Genomic DNA, 14,926 nt, shown 5'->3' with positions numbered 1-14,926 from the left:
CCGCTCTAGACCAAGAGCAGATGCAGAAATCTGCATGGAGAGGTGATCCACCCCCCCCCCCCCCCCCCCCCCCCCCACACACACACACACACACGTCTGATTGATTGTGACGTCACTGATGCATCCCTGATAGTCCAGACTAGAGTAGACTTCTCACACTGGCTCTTCTTTGGCAACATAAGAGATCTAGTTGTAAAACATCCAGGGAGTTATTTATTCGCTTTTATGGGTGGGATTATGTTTTTTATTTGGCTAAAGAGGCGCATTGATTCCGAAAGATTTATTGAAAGGGTCAATTCCAATTTGTTCAGTTAAGTAGAGATACATCGGGCAGCTAACTGCTGGCCAACCTGCTACGGTTACTTTCCTCGGGGCTGTTGGTTGAAAGTTAGCCTCGTTAGCTTTTTAGCAAGGTGCTAACACCGCCCCCATTGGGATTAACGGGACGTGGGGCTAACGACGCTAGCCTGCTAAGCTAAAACAAGGCTACCCCCGCTGTGTGTAGTTCTTCCGAGTTCCCCATCTTTTTTCAACGACCAACCATGCCGGCGATGTTGGAGAAAAGCGGGACGGAGATGTCCGGGAAGAGAAGGGGTAGGAACTCGGTGAATAATAATAATAACCATGATAACCCCAGAAACACTAAAAGTTTGTCTGCCACGAACGGGAGCAGCAACAATTCATGGGAGGAAGGAAGTTCAGGCTCCAGCAGTGATGATGAACATGGTGGGTAGCCTCGGTCTCTTGTCTTACTTACTCCATGAACACTTGGTCCTTGAAAGCATCAAACCCAGGTGTGTTTCTGTGTGTCTAGGAGGCGGCGGCATGCGGGTCGGGACTCAGTATCAAGCAGTGGTACCCGATTACGATCCAGGTGAGATTTATTGCAAACTGCTGAAGCCTAAATACTAGCAGACCTCAGAGCCAGTTGGTAGCCTCGAACAGTCCACGAGTTGAGAGGAGAAATGAAGGAATCCAGTCATCCATCTTTTTCACTTCATCCGTTTGTTATATATATATGTCCAAAGTGGAAGTTTTAACTTTGTTTAATTATACTGGCTGAATTATAGCTGCTAATATTTTAACGAATTGAGTCAAGATTGGTCAATCTTGCAGCTTTATTGTCCCCAACGGGATAATTTGAAATACATATGCAAATGCTCTTGATTGTGATGTAATATTGCAGGTGGGATTCCTGTAATTGATGGCATCACTTGCAATTCTAAGAAAGGGAGAAAGTAATAAGATATACAATGGCGTTCTCACACATGTTGCCTACAAGCTAACATACTGTTATATAATTGTGTGACTCTACTGTAGATGACTTTCAGTTGATGTAGAAGTTTTAAGTTCCTTCATAATTTCAGCAGATTTCTCTGTCCATTGTCCAGTTCCCTTTTTTGTAAATAGTCACTGGGTCTGAAGAAAACGACTAGGCCTGAATCAAGCCAGCTACAGAAAACTAGAATGAAATATTTTATTTGATATTAACATTATGAATTCATTCAACAGATACTAAATTACCCAACAACTCTTACGGTTTACCAAAAGTATTATTAATACTTATTACTTGCGCAAGCAGAGCGCACAAGTAATAGTTTTTGTCCAGTGCTTAGATGCGCATGTCGCCGGTTGATGTGTATGCGCTGTGCCAGAGCATGACGTAATGACTACTTTATTACGTCATCATTGAGAGCTAGTTATAGTTACCAGTTATACCCTGACGTCATATGCTGCTACGAAACGGGGCATACGCAAAGTAACCACAGTATACTGCTAATCAACTTACAAATTACATATACATAGAGGCATTTCATTGAATACACCCGACACTGATCGACATATACGTCACCATCGAAAGCCGTCACTCATCCGTAATTACAACATTATGTAATTGATTGTTAATTACGTAACGAAATAATTAATTTGAAATGCTTCAATAGAATTACCTTCATGTTCTTCACAGAGAAGCTGAGATTTGACAGTTTGTAGCGGTCGTACTTGCGCTCTCTGCTTGCGCACTAGTAGGCCATTTATGCTTGGGCCACTTGCTTGTTGCACACAGGCACTCGACAGAGTGCAGTTCTAGTTTGTGTCTACATTTGTATACAAATAAATGTATACAGTAAATAAGGACATTTTTACCCCTATGGAATGGAATCCTAGCATCAATTTGTTGTACAGCCTTTATAAAGGTAATTCTAAATCTGAGGCTATTAAATAATGGCTTGATGATGCATGTATGTATGTTTGGCTCCAGTCAGTGTGCTGTGGTCACTCATTTTGTGTGTGTGTGTGTGTGTGTGTGTGTGTGTGTGTGTGTGTGTGTGTGTGTGTGTGTGTGTGTGTGTGTGTGTGTGTGTGTGTGTGTGTGTGTGTGTGTGTGTGTGTGTGTGTGTGTGTGTGTGTGTGTGTGCACACACCTGGCAGACAGGCTTGCAGTCACTCAAAGGAGACAGTTTAAACCAGTGTTTCCTGGGAAACCAGTGGGTTGGGTGCCATTTTTGGGCTACAGAGACAGACTTATTTAATGGGGTCTTTTTTGTTTTGTTTCCTTCTTTACCCCATTCTGACCTGAGATCAGATTCTAAAAATGTCTTCTACATCCTGACAGTTTTCTGAAAAAGCTATGTTTCTACCGGTATGTCAGTCGTTCTATGTTGTTTCTATGTCAGAGATCTACAAGCTCATAGCGCGCCACTCGGATCTATGTAGATCTAAGAATAACATAATGCCAACACCAAAAGGGGTTCCCGCCCAAAATAGGTTAATATTATTTCAAAAGAACCATAAAAAACCCTACAGAATAAATGAATACTACATTTCATGAAATAAAAACTTAAAGGGACACTTCACCCCTTTTGCAACCACATCTTATTTTAATGATGTTTGGGAGACAAGAAACACTTTCCTGAGATTTTTATGTAGGTAATGTGTTTTTAGATATTTCTGTATTTCAAAGTGTCCTTGGACTACAATTCCCATAATGCTTTGGCCCACTGCTCCTTGTGGATAGGGGGAGGGCTGTCTTATTAAGACAACATGTTGTCCAAGGACTATTAAATGAGGACAGGAAGCGAAGACCGTACGGTAGACTCCATGTTGCTCCCTGGGAGGAAAGAAAGATGTGCAATTGAGACCAAGGAAGCTTTGAGAAGGAAAGGAAATAGTCATGTGACTGGGCTGCGCCATGACACTTTCATGGGAGCCAAACCACACCCGGAAGTTGCAGAATGCACTGGAGTCAATGAGAGCCCAGTGACCAGCTCATGAACACTATTTCTGAATGACTGAGATGTTTTGTAAAGTAATTGCTTCTGGAAAACAACAGAAGACATATAACACATTATTGTCTGCTGTGTTGCTTTTCGATGTGTACACTGTCATTTTATAGAGGTATGGTATCTAAAGAGCACAAAGCACCTTTCTGAACGTATCGCAAGACTTCCCATCGTCTGGTTCAGTTTGGCTCCCATGAAAGTGTCATGGCGCAGCCCAGTCATGTGACCACTTTCCTTCCTTCTCAAAGCTTCCTTGATTGAGACCAGGAAGTTGTACATGCACAAATTTGGGCATGTACAGGTACAACTTCCTGGTCTCAATTGCACATGTTTCTTTCCTTCCAGGGAGCAACATGGAGTCCACCGTACGGTCTTCGCTTCCTAACCTTATTTAATTAACCTTAATGTAGTCCAGGAAGTAAGTGAGCCCAGGGTCCATGACATCACGGAGTCCATGGACACTTCGAAATACTGAAATATCTAAAAACACATATTTCCCACATAAAAACCCCAGGAAAGTGTTTCTTGTCTCCCAAACATCATTAAAATAACATCTGGTTGCAAAAGGGGTGAAGTGTCCCTTTAAAAAGTAGTGAAACTGAAAATAGCAGCTCTAAAAGCTTTGTAGATCGGCTATTTCACTAATTTGGAGAGAGACAATTTGGGAACCAGTGTAAGAAAACTGATTGTGCAATTGTTTGTCACCAGTGTTGTTTTTGGCAGCAAGTTTTAGTCAGAGTCTCTTTAATAGTTTTAATTTAGTTTTAGTCACATTTTGGTCACCTGGATTGTTTTAGTGTTAGTTATTTGACTAAATATCATAAGATTTTAGTTTAGTTGAATAGATCTACAGTTTATTTAGTCGAACAAAATGTATTTTGGCAGCCCTTGATGCTGTCGTAATGACTGTTAACTGACTAATTGTAAAATGACTTATACTGGATCTCTTGTCCACTAGTCCCTAACATTTTAGTTTCAGATGACTTGTGAGTAGAGTGAGTGTGTAAGACTTCTAAGTTGTGATTGGTTAGGGGGGCCACCCGCAATGTTTACAAGTGACTTTTCCCTTGTCTGCTCTGTAAAGGTCTTATCTACAGTATCTACAACCCACTGCCCTCCCCAGATTGCTTTCATGAGTTCTTGTTCTGTAATAAGGGCAGACAACATAGATTACAAATGCATATTTTTTAAATTATTTATTTGATTGCACATGAGGTGAATAGTATGTCCATAATGAAAGCTGCTCTTGTGAATGCACCCAACAGTATGTTCCAAAATACCATACCGATTAGTCTGTAGCGTGCATTTGGGACAGCTATATTGCTGTACCTGTTGCGGTGTGTCCTAACATCCAGTGTGTTCCCAGAGGTGGCCAAGGTGGCTCAGCAGAGAGACAACCTAGGCATGCTGGTCTGGATTCCCAGTCTGACGCTCGCCGACAACAAACGTAAGATGACAAGGAAATCACTTTTTGTTTTCTATGTGTTATTTATTTTCACATATCATGTTCATGATCATGTTCATATCATGTGGATGTATTTGACCATTTCAATTCATTAAAACAAATCCTTATTTATTTGAACTCTTCATCGTATGATCAAGTCATGTGTATTATAGGGCTGGTGGTGGTTAAAGCAAACCGTTTTGACCAAGTACAGGGCAATAATGTATTATAATAGTGTTTTGAAAATTAAACTGTGTGTGTGTGTGTGTGTGTGTGTGTGTGTGTGTGTGTGTGTGTGTGTGTGTGTGTGTTTTTCAGTGGATGAATACATCGCCATTGCCAAAGAGAAGCACGGTTACAACATGGAACAGGTACATTCATAATTTGTTGAAATAGCAGACCTACAACCTCATGACGTGTCGCTGATGTGACGTGACCGCGCTATGAAGTTCCGGCACATGACGTCCGACGGAGCATAAATTAGACTTAACCCTCACTGTAGTCTGAACACAAAACAATCCTAAATAACACTATAAAACACCTGCCCATTCTTTAACCACTTTCAACTTGGTGTCCCAAATTTGGGAATGGCATTATATGCAAATTCTTCTGAAAGTAGCAGTCTTTATAAAATAAATTGGCAGGTATTTTTGTCTGAAGTTCATAATGCTAGTGTTCTTACATACAAACATAACATGTCTCTGACTCTGTTTTCTTTACATGGGTTGCATAGCCTCTGACTTCTTTCCAGTCCTTAATATCTACCAGTGACCTTTGGGATTCTAGTGGTGTTTAACCTGAAGTTACAACCTCTGCAATTATCATGCATTTGTTTATATATTAAAAATTAATATATGCATTTACCTCATTCATGCCATTCATCTGTTTGTGTATGTGTGCAGGCCCTGGGGATGTTGTTTTGGCACAGACACAACATCGAGAAATCTCTGGCTGACCTTCCGAACTTCACCCCATTCCCTGACGAGTGGACAGTGGAGGACAGGGTTCTATTTGAACAAGGCTTCAGCTTCCATGGAAAGACATTCCACCGCATACAGCAAATGGTAGGACCACACACACACACATACACGCACACACACGCACAGTGATATAAGTAACATTAGATAGTATCTATCTAATGTGCTAATTCTTCTATAGCTGCCAGATAAGTCCATAGCCAGTCTGGTGAGATTCTACTACTCTTGGAAGAAGACGCGCAGTAAAACCAGCCTGATGGACAGACACGCACGCAAACACAAGAGGGAGAGAGATGAGAGGTGAGGTTATCCCTTGGCTTAACACATTTAGGCCTGACGTCGAAATTAAAAAAAAAAAAACTAATTTCTGAAAAACCTCATGTTTCTATTTCAGTGGTTCTCAATATTTCATGTCAAGGGCCCCCCATCTGAAAATAAGGTTGTTCCAGGGACCCACCCCCCAGATGCAAATATTTGAGTTAAAAACGTTCGCTCTGAAAGAATCTATATTCAAAGATTTGAGGCACATTTTCACAATAAAAAACAAATCACACCCGTGTGAACTGAGTGGTGCAACTCCCCCCTTTTTAGTACCACCACAGAAAATCTGTCTCTCCAAGAACCACCATAATAACTGATGTTAAAATATCCCATCCAATTTGGCTATTAACACAGGAGGAAAATGTAATTTATTCTTTGAATTGTTTAGTTTTTGTTCCTTTCCTAAGCTAATTTTGCTGCTGCTCATTTTGACCAGAACAATCTGTGTGTGTGTGTGTGTGTGTGTGTGTGTGTGTGTGTGTGTGTAGTGAGGATGAGGTAGAGGAACATGCTGCCCGCCCTCCTAGTGACGCTGAGTATGAGCCCAGCAAGGACGACAAAAAAGAGGTTGGTAACAAAAACGGTTTCATGGCCTGTTGTTGGCAGAGTAAACCCTAATTTATACTGCATTGCACGATGTGTCACGTGTCCAAAATGGGGACACCAGGTTGACAGTTGTATACAGAGTAAGTACACTTTATTGTGGTATCCTCTGGGATGTACACTAGTGTACCACATAAATAAACAACGTATCTCAAAGGCTGTTGAAAACGTGAGCCAATGGGACAGAACCTATCATTGCTGTCGGGCAGAAACATTGTATCCTCATCATTTCGTCCCCTAAATGAATACTCTACTTTGTCGTATAAGAGCGTCGCACAAAAGGAGTGACAATAGCCGAATGACATGCTCACAATTCATCGCAATGTGACACATTGTGATCTTGTAAATGGGTTATTTTAGCGAATTGCTTTTATTTTGAAAGTCAAAGTGGTTAAGTGTGTCTACTCTTGTGTGTTTCAGTACTTCATTGAAGTATTGAATCAATGAAAAGTATTCACAAAACTGTGACTACATAATAACTGCATTGGATTCATTGGAACACAGGTTCCACCCAACGGCGACGATATGCATATACAGTATCGTTTGTAGAAGCCTTCTTTAATGTGCTAATTTCTATTGTGACTGAAATCAGCCTGCTCATTAATGGAGTTGTTTCTGTTCCAGCTGGGCTCTGGTACAGAGAAGGTAGAAACCAAACCAGCTGCAGGACAGAAGGTAAACCTCTACTACTAATCATTCATCTTGTTTTCCATTCATTTACCTTTTGCACAATGGTGTCGTGCAAATCTAGTGAAAATGGCAGATGGGCTAATTTGGAACTGTTTTGGACATTTCTTGAAACGTAATAGTAGGGATCGATTACTATTAATTTATTGATATTCATTGATTAATATAGACATGCAGCAAAAGTTGTCAGGATCGGGACCCAAAGTAACACGCTACACGCTGTCAGGCAGGATCACCAGCCTAGGCGCCTGGACCACTCGGCCGGCCCAGGCCTAGTTTTAGATTTTTTATCATTATGAGGAAAGCCTTGATTTCTTATTGTAGAAGTGGAAAAGGTATGCTGAAAGAAAGCATTACATCATTATGCATTCTAAATGTATGTTTGTTAGTTAACTAACAAAACCCAGCTCTCTACATTTCTATCAATTCTCAGTATAGCTGTTTCTAGCATGTACTGTAAAGCTATGGTGACATTGACAGTGGGTCATGTTTGGGTTGCGGAACAATTGTTAAGGGTCGCGAGTAAATGTCCCCTGCTTGGTTTTCTACATTTAAAAATACTTGAGCTACAATGTTTGGGAACCACTGATTTAACCCATTTAGTCTCTTCGATTCTACAAAATGTCTTGACAGTTTTCTGAAAAACCCTATGTTTCTATGTCATTGGTTCTCAAATAATTCATCTCAAGGACCCCAAAAATTATATGAAATTGGCCACCGACCCCCATCTGAAAATGTGTTGTTCCGGGGACCGCCCCAGAGGCAAATATTTGAGTTAAAATTTTGAGTTCACTGTGAAAGAATATATATTCAAAGATTTGCACACATTTTCACGATTTTTTTTTTTAGCAGATCTACAAGCTCGTAAAGCGGCACTCAGTGCTGTGCTATGAGCTTGTAGATTTGTTATTTTTCAATTGCTAAAGCATAACATAATCCTTAAAACACCAAAAGGCGTTCCTGTCCAGAATGGGTTAAAAGATCTTCTCCTCAGTAGTGTGTGTTGTGTCTGTCTCCCCTCCAGCCTACCAGTGCCAGTGTACCAGAGAAGCCCACACACGTGAAGAAGGAAGTCCAGCCTCTGTCAGGGAAAAGTCTTCACAGAGCCAAGAAGAAACCTCCTAAAGGCATGCACCTCAACCAGGCAGACGTAGCGGCCATGTCCTCTAGCGCCCCCGCTGCCATAGGGGTCATACGTCAACTAGACGGTGAACTTGTCACAATTAAGAGACAGGTGAGCTGGAGTGGTGATTTTATGCGCGCATGTCCGTCCCTTTTGTGTGTCATGTAGCGCATAATTTTTTTATATTCCGCTGTCTTTCCCTTTAATTCTGCTGTCCGTTTCCTAATATGGTGTTTCCTGTTTAGATACAGACCATTAAACAGAGCAACAGTGCACTGAAGGACAAACTCACCCCAGGACTGGAAGATTTCAGAGTACCAGAGGTACACACGCACACGCACACACACTTACACACACAAAGAGAATACTTCATTGCCCTGTAACGGAGAGAAAAAAACAGTCTAAAGACAGTCTTCTTCATGATGCCATTGTTGTGGTCAGGTGAACCAGAAGTTCAACACCAGGTGGACCACAGATGAACAGCTGTTGGCTGTACAAGGTAAACCATACGAATGCATGTTATTTTTTTAATTTCAACATAAGTGACCTCAGTTGCCTCTGTCAAGACCTGAAAATGTCTAGAGGAAAGTATGAATGTGCCGGAGGGAAGTTTCAAATTTCAACTCTTCCCATTGGTAACAGCCATCAGAAAGTACGGCCGCGACTTCCAGGCCATCTCGGACGTGATCGGGAACAAGTCAGTGGTCCAGGTGAAGAACTTCTTCGTCAACTACAGGCGGCGGTTCAACCTGGACGAGGTCCTTCAGGAGTGGGAGGCCGAGCACGGCATGGAGACGGGGAGAGCGGAGGACGACAAGATGGAGGTGATCCCCACCTCCTCGCCGGAGGAGCAGGGTGGAGCCATGGCCGGGGGCGGGGCCGTGGCCCCAGACACCCCAGAGGAGCAAAAGGAGGTGAGGAGGAGGGAGGGAGCATAAACACTATATTTCTTTGTTCGATTATGTTTTAGTCTAAACCAGTGCTTCTAATTGTTTTGAATTTCAAGAACTCCCAGTTGCATGAGGCCTACAATTTGTTTTCTCTTCTACCAATCTACACTGTAAAATCCTCATGTTAATTAAAACCAGAGCGTATAAATGGAAACCATTGGCCTTGTGGCTAGTGTCCTGGAGAAAAAAGTAGATCTATTATACTCTGCTTTGATGTACTTTATTCTGTTCTACTCTGACTCACTGCTACTGTTGTTTTTTAATCCTGTGTAGGACTCCTCCTCTCCAGTGGACTCCCAGAAGCCTCTTGCCTCCTGAGACCGCAGCCATCTTGGATTGGACCCACTCTCTCTTATTTATCCACTCCCCTCATCGCTACTCTCTTCTCTCTCTGTTTGATATGAGGAGCCAACAGCTATGACCTTTGACCTATGAACATTAGCACACCTCCCAGAGGTCATTTCCTGTTACGATCCTCGTGCTGACCTTTTTAAGTTGGACTACAAATCCCAGTTTCCTCCCCTCCTTTTGTCCACAGCTGACACCAAATACAGACCGACAGAGAGACGGGTAGACGCAGAGACAGGTAGACAGACGAACGGATAGATGGGAAGATTGGAGGATGGGGGGGGGGAAACGGGACGGCTTACAGATGGAAAGACAAACGGACATTAATCTACAATGATGGAGGGTTGCTTGATTGAAAATGATCAATGTCAGGTAAACAAAGAATCATATTTTAATTATTTTATTAGGGTTTTAGTGTTTGATATTGAACGCATTGCTTCTGGACTGACTGGTCTGAGACCAACACCAACTGTCAAAATCCATTATGGACACTGATCATTTGATTGAATTATTGTCCAGTGATTGATAAGCAGGGATACTAGCGGCACTTTATGCCATTCATCATCTGTCAGCACACACCCACGTCGACATAGTGACAACTGTTGAAGAATTGTTTTTATTTGTTCTAACTGTATATTGCTGCTTGAAGAGTTTCATTTCAAAATGCTGCAATGCTTCCTGTTTACATCTGTTCTCTAAAATTGGGCTTTCACTAATCTTTTTTTTAGACTGTTCAGAACCAGATGGACAAAATAGCCATGTACACTACCTACACTACATGTATTTTGGTTTGCAATAGTTTCCGTCACAATTAAACTCACATGCAAGAACTGGTGTCTGACATAAGAAGTTAAATAAATGCAACACATGTTTCATTTGTACACTGTGCAGCACTTTGGTCAATCTTGGTTAGTTTTAAATATGCTTTACGAATAAATTGACTTCACGCGACCATATACGTGATGGTCTCTCTCTCATCTATCAGCATCCCTTAGTGCTATGTGAACCAACTAGTTTTTTCGTTTGTTAGTTTATTTCTTCTCGGGTTTGGATCAGGGCTGGGATCATTATTGTAGCTTGAGCTTCAACTCTGTTTGCTTAATTGTCCAACAGAACTCCAGATGACCATTTTGGTTCCATTTGTACACTCTTTTCAGCTCAAAGACATACTGGGCTGTTGATGTATGTACATAGGCAGAAATATTTTTATTTTTTAAGAGTTATTTTTGAATTTATGATTTTTGAATTTGATTTGAACCCGGTTCCTTGCGCTCACTAGGAGCATATAAGTCTTGCGTTGCCAGACTGTTGCCTCTCGCAATTTCCAAATGCTTCCGTCATACAGTCTGGAGCAATGGAAAAGCTATCATGAGTAAAACATAAAGGGGAAGTGGAGCCTCCTCCCCACTTCCGTTTCGTCTTTACAGTCGCGCAAGTTTATCCTAATATAAATGGAAAACATCTAAGCATATATAGCTTGTTGCTTAGCAGAAAAGGAAATAAAAAACAAAATGTAAAGATAGATTTTAAATATATTTTTTCGTGAACGGAAATAGCAGCTTCCTTACTCGGATTTCGGGAGGTGTAGTTCCAGACTATATAGCATTGGGAGATTGTGGAATAGTTGTGTGGCTACGTGAGACTAGGAGCATAATGGTCGTTGCAATAGCAGGCTGAGCCAATAGGTTACAGGACGGTGTCTTCAGCCACATGGACACTTAACTGGGAAATAGGTCATTTTTGAAATGAAACTCTTTCTTGTACATTTCTCTTCATTCGTTTTCAAACCATCTAGTTTTGAAACTTCATGTGTTTGTGTTCAGTTTAGGATCAATCCCAATCTGCCGTTTGGGACCTAAAAAAGGGGTTTTCTTCTAGTAACACAGAGGAAAGACGTCTTCAATGGAGGAATAATGTGTTATTAAACTGAGGATTTGTCAAGGAAATTACATTTTTTTGTATTGGGCGGTGGGTAGAACTGATGCAATTATTTTCATTATATTACTTTGGGATCAGGGAAGGAAACTTGTTTACCTGCGACAGTGGCTGGTACATGTACATCCCATAATACACCAACTCATGTTTACCAGGTGCCTACATTGTTAGAGTAGAAATGAGCCCTAATGATGTAGAATATATTGAATAAAATGCTTGTAGCATTAATTTTGGAGTCTACATATTATCAGCTTTTTACCTTTTTATTTATCCAGTTATCTGAGCACAATTGCTGCTCTTCAGTGATATCCAACTTCAGGCTCCATGGTCTTAGGAGCTGCTTAGCCTTGGTAAACTATCCGGGTCGCGTGATTTCACATTATCGTGTGTCTGCAGAAGACTCGTGAATTCACGTGGCCGGGATGGTTTACCAGGGTAGGTGCTGCTCACTAATGAGCTGTACCAGCGAGGTGGAACGCTAATCTTTTATATTGAGTTAGGCGAGCGAGTCGCCGTGCTGAATGTTGCAAAGTACGCTTCATCTGACTCGGTGCCGTTTGAGTTACGTTCCAATAGGGACAGAATCGTAAAGGCCCCCCACCCCAAGTCTAGGTTAATCTTGAGATGTCAAATGTGCCCTAGTAGTTTCTGGTAGCCAGAGCCAGAAATACCCTTTTCTATACATATATATTTCTTTTTTTTATTGTAATACGGTGCATTTGTGAGGGTCATGAATTTATTACATACTAAAATGTGTTCAGTTAATCTGGCACATCTGAAATTGTAACATAGATTTCATATCCACCCAAAATACTAGGCTTGTGTATGAAATACTAGTTTTGTAAACTCGATATAGTTTACGTTTTTTTGGCAAAGCCTAGCTTTTGTTTTTAATTCCATATTTGAACATGTTCCTCCCCCTCCCCACATTTAGCTTTTTTGTTAGTATTAATTATAATAACCTTGCTGGACACATTAAAGCGCCCTCCTCGTATCCTTATAGCATTTATGCACAAACCACAACTTTCCTGATTTAAACTTGCCAAAAGCATGACAAATAGCAGACGTAGAAGCTCACAACATGTCACGTCTGACGTGTTGCTTGTAGATCAGGTATGTACGACTGTACGAGTATGAGTATCAACAGTAACTTACTGTAGGGCAAAGCATTAAACTAGCTGTTGGTTTCCTGCTCTCGATTTCAGTGTGATGAATCACATAGATTAAGGTTGTGGATACTTAAGCTGTTTATTATTTTTGTAATGCTTGTATTTGAGCAATTTGAGCTGGACACCTTTTACGACCAAAGTGTAATGAGGTAAACGTACAGGCAAGATTTATGCCCTACAGATGTAAACAGCAGGAACTGAAAAATAAAAAATATGATTTATAGTGCGGTTTGTGTTGAGAATAAGACACGGTTGTGTATGTCTGCTTCACACAGAAATAGAACGAGCTTGTAGATCTGCTTTTTTTTGTTTGTTTTAACCATGTTGAACACAAAAAAGTAAGATCTTGAAACTTGGTCTATAATGAACTGCCCAGAATTCGGACACCTGGCATGGCAGGTCCCATCCTGGGAAAAGTTTGTAGATTTGCTATTTTCAGTGAAAGTCTTTGATGTAGAGCGAAAACGGAAAACAATATAGAGAGCCCTGAGGGACTCTGCTCAACAATGTATGGTTTTTACCCATTCCGGACGGGAACCCCTTTTGGTGTTGGCGTTATTTCGCTTTTGGAATAATAGATCTACAAGCTTTAAAATGTGGCGCAGATCTTTGAATGTATTCTTTCAGAGTGAACGTTTTCAACTCAAATCTTTGCTTCTGGGGGGTCCGTGGAACAACATATTCTGAGATGGGGGTCAGTGGCCAAATACATATAATTCTGGGGCTCCTTAATTGACATAAAATAGTTTGAGAACCACTGACGTAGAAACATAGGTTTTTCAGATAACTGTCAGGTTTCAGAAGACATTTGTAGAATCGACCTCAGGTCTAAATGGGTTAAGGCCTGTTCATACTCCAGTTTGACATTTTTAGGTGACTACTCACCACAGACAACGGTGGTTGGTAAAAACAGATGTGTGAGCCGTGACCACCACGGCATGACATTGTAGTTTTTCAACTACAGATTTTCAAGTGGGCCCTGATTCAGATGCTTTAGGTTGTTATTGACACTCGACTGTCAACGGATAAGTGAGAACATATCAAGGTCTATTAAATAGGCAAACATTGACTGAAAAATGGAAGCTCTACAGGTCACGTTATGGCGTGCTGTATAGGACTTGGTAGGTGACCAAGTATAGAGCCCTGGGGGATCACGGTCAATGAAGTATGTAGAGCTTTAGGTGGTTAAACGCTGACATTTTGGCAGTTGTGGACTATATATATAAAAAGTCTTGCAACAACAATTTAATACAGAAAATGTGTCTTGGATGCACTGGCCTTCATCAGGTATGTCAGAGGTGATGAAGGTCAGTGCCACCCAAACGTATTTCATGGATTAAATCGTGCCGGATAATTTTTTGTCTTTATCTTCTTGTTTTCGTTGGCGGCCCACTGCTACACACCTGTCCAATCAAGTAGTTATGTAAAAGCACTTATTTTACGTGAAACGTGAAATGCACCATGAGCTGTTTGTGTGGGGAATATAGTAAAAGGCCTCCTTTGTGATAAAGCTGCAATACTGATACTTATTTTAATGAATAAACAAGAAATGATTACATAGTAATGTGTCAGGTGAAAGGCGCTGTCTCCGTCTTTGTTCCCCCCCTATATTATTATTTTAGTAACGTGTATGTTTCTGTCTCGCAACCTCGCGGCCACCCTAGTGGGATTTAGAATTTTCCTTGCAAGACCCATAACCTAGTGTGTTGCTGATAGATAATCGATCCGATTGTATCTGTAACCGCGCCTCACCAGGCTGTGAGCTGGCTATCTGCCACGCAGCCTCCACCACGATCACGATGGCATTGGCTGCACTGTGCTGTTTCACCCGCATTTGGTTTGAAGTTATATCGAGTGACGTTCGAACATTGCAAACATGTGAAATAACTGTAGTATACTATTCGCCGTGTCGGGGTGAGCTCTTCCCTGTGAGCTGTGAGTGTGATCATGCTGCTCTGCTGCGTTGCTCTGCAGCCTGCCTGGCTGGCACTCTGGCAGAGAGGCAGCCAATCAGGCTAGGCCGTCAGTATGACTCTGATGACGATGTCGTCTACCTTTCAAGAGCTTTCATTAGTCCGGTTTCACCTG

The 14,926-nt window shown here is 41.4% G+C and overlaps 1 protein-coding gene across 1 annotated transcript; it reads left to right on the top strand.

The window, feature by feature from the left end:
- Positions 1 to 131: 131 nt before the first annotated feature.
- On the top strand, positions 132 to 14,312 carry rcor1 (REST corepressor 1). The gene is made up of 13 exons (XM_080784074.1): positions 132 to 726; positions 815 to 874; positions 4,648 to 4,728; positions 5,044 to 5,096; positions 5,628 to 5,789; positions 5,884 to 6,002; positions 6,512 to 6,590; positions 7,251 to 7,301; positions 8,338 to 8,547; positions 8,682 to 8,759; positions 8,878 to 8,935; positions 9,079 to 9,350; positions 9,660 to 14,312. Exons 1-13 carry the CDS (start codon positions 543 to 545, stop codon positions 9,702 to 9,704), a joined length of 1,452 nt encoding a protein of 483 aa, XP_080640200.1. The 5' UTR covers positions 132 to 542; the 3' UTR covers positions 9,705 to 14,312.
- Positions 14,313 to 14,926: the final 614 nt, after the last annotated feature.

The sequence above is a fragment of the Protomyctophum bolini genome (assembly GCF_963924005.1).
Source record: "Protomyctophum bolini genome assembly, chromosome: 15".
Taxonomy (NCBI): Eukaryota; Metazoa; Chordata; class Actinopteri; order Myctophiformes; family Myctophidae; genus Protomyctophum; species Protomyctophum bolini.
Note: the sequence above shows the minus strand (reverse complement) of the source record. Positions and strands in the feature narration are given on the sequence as shown.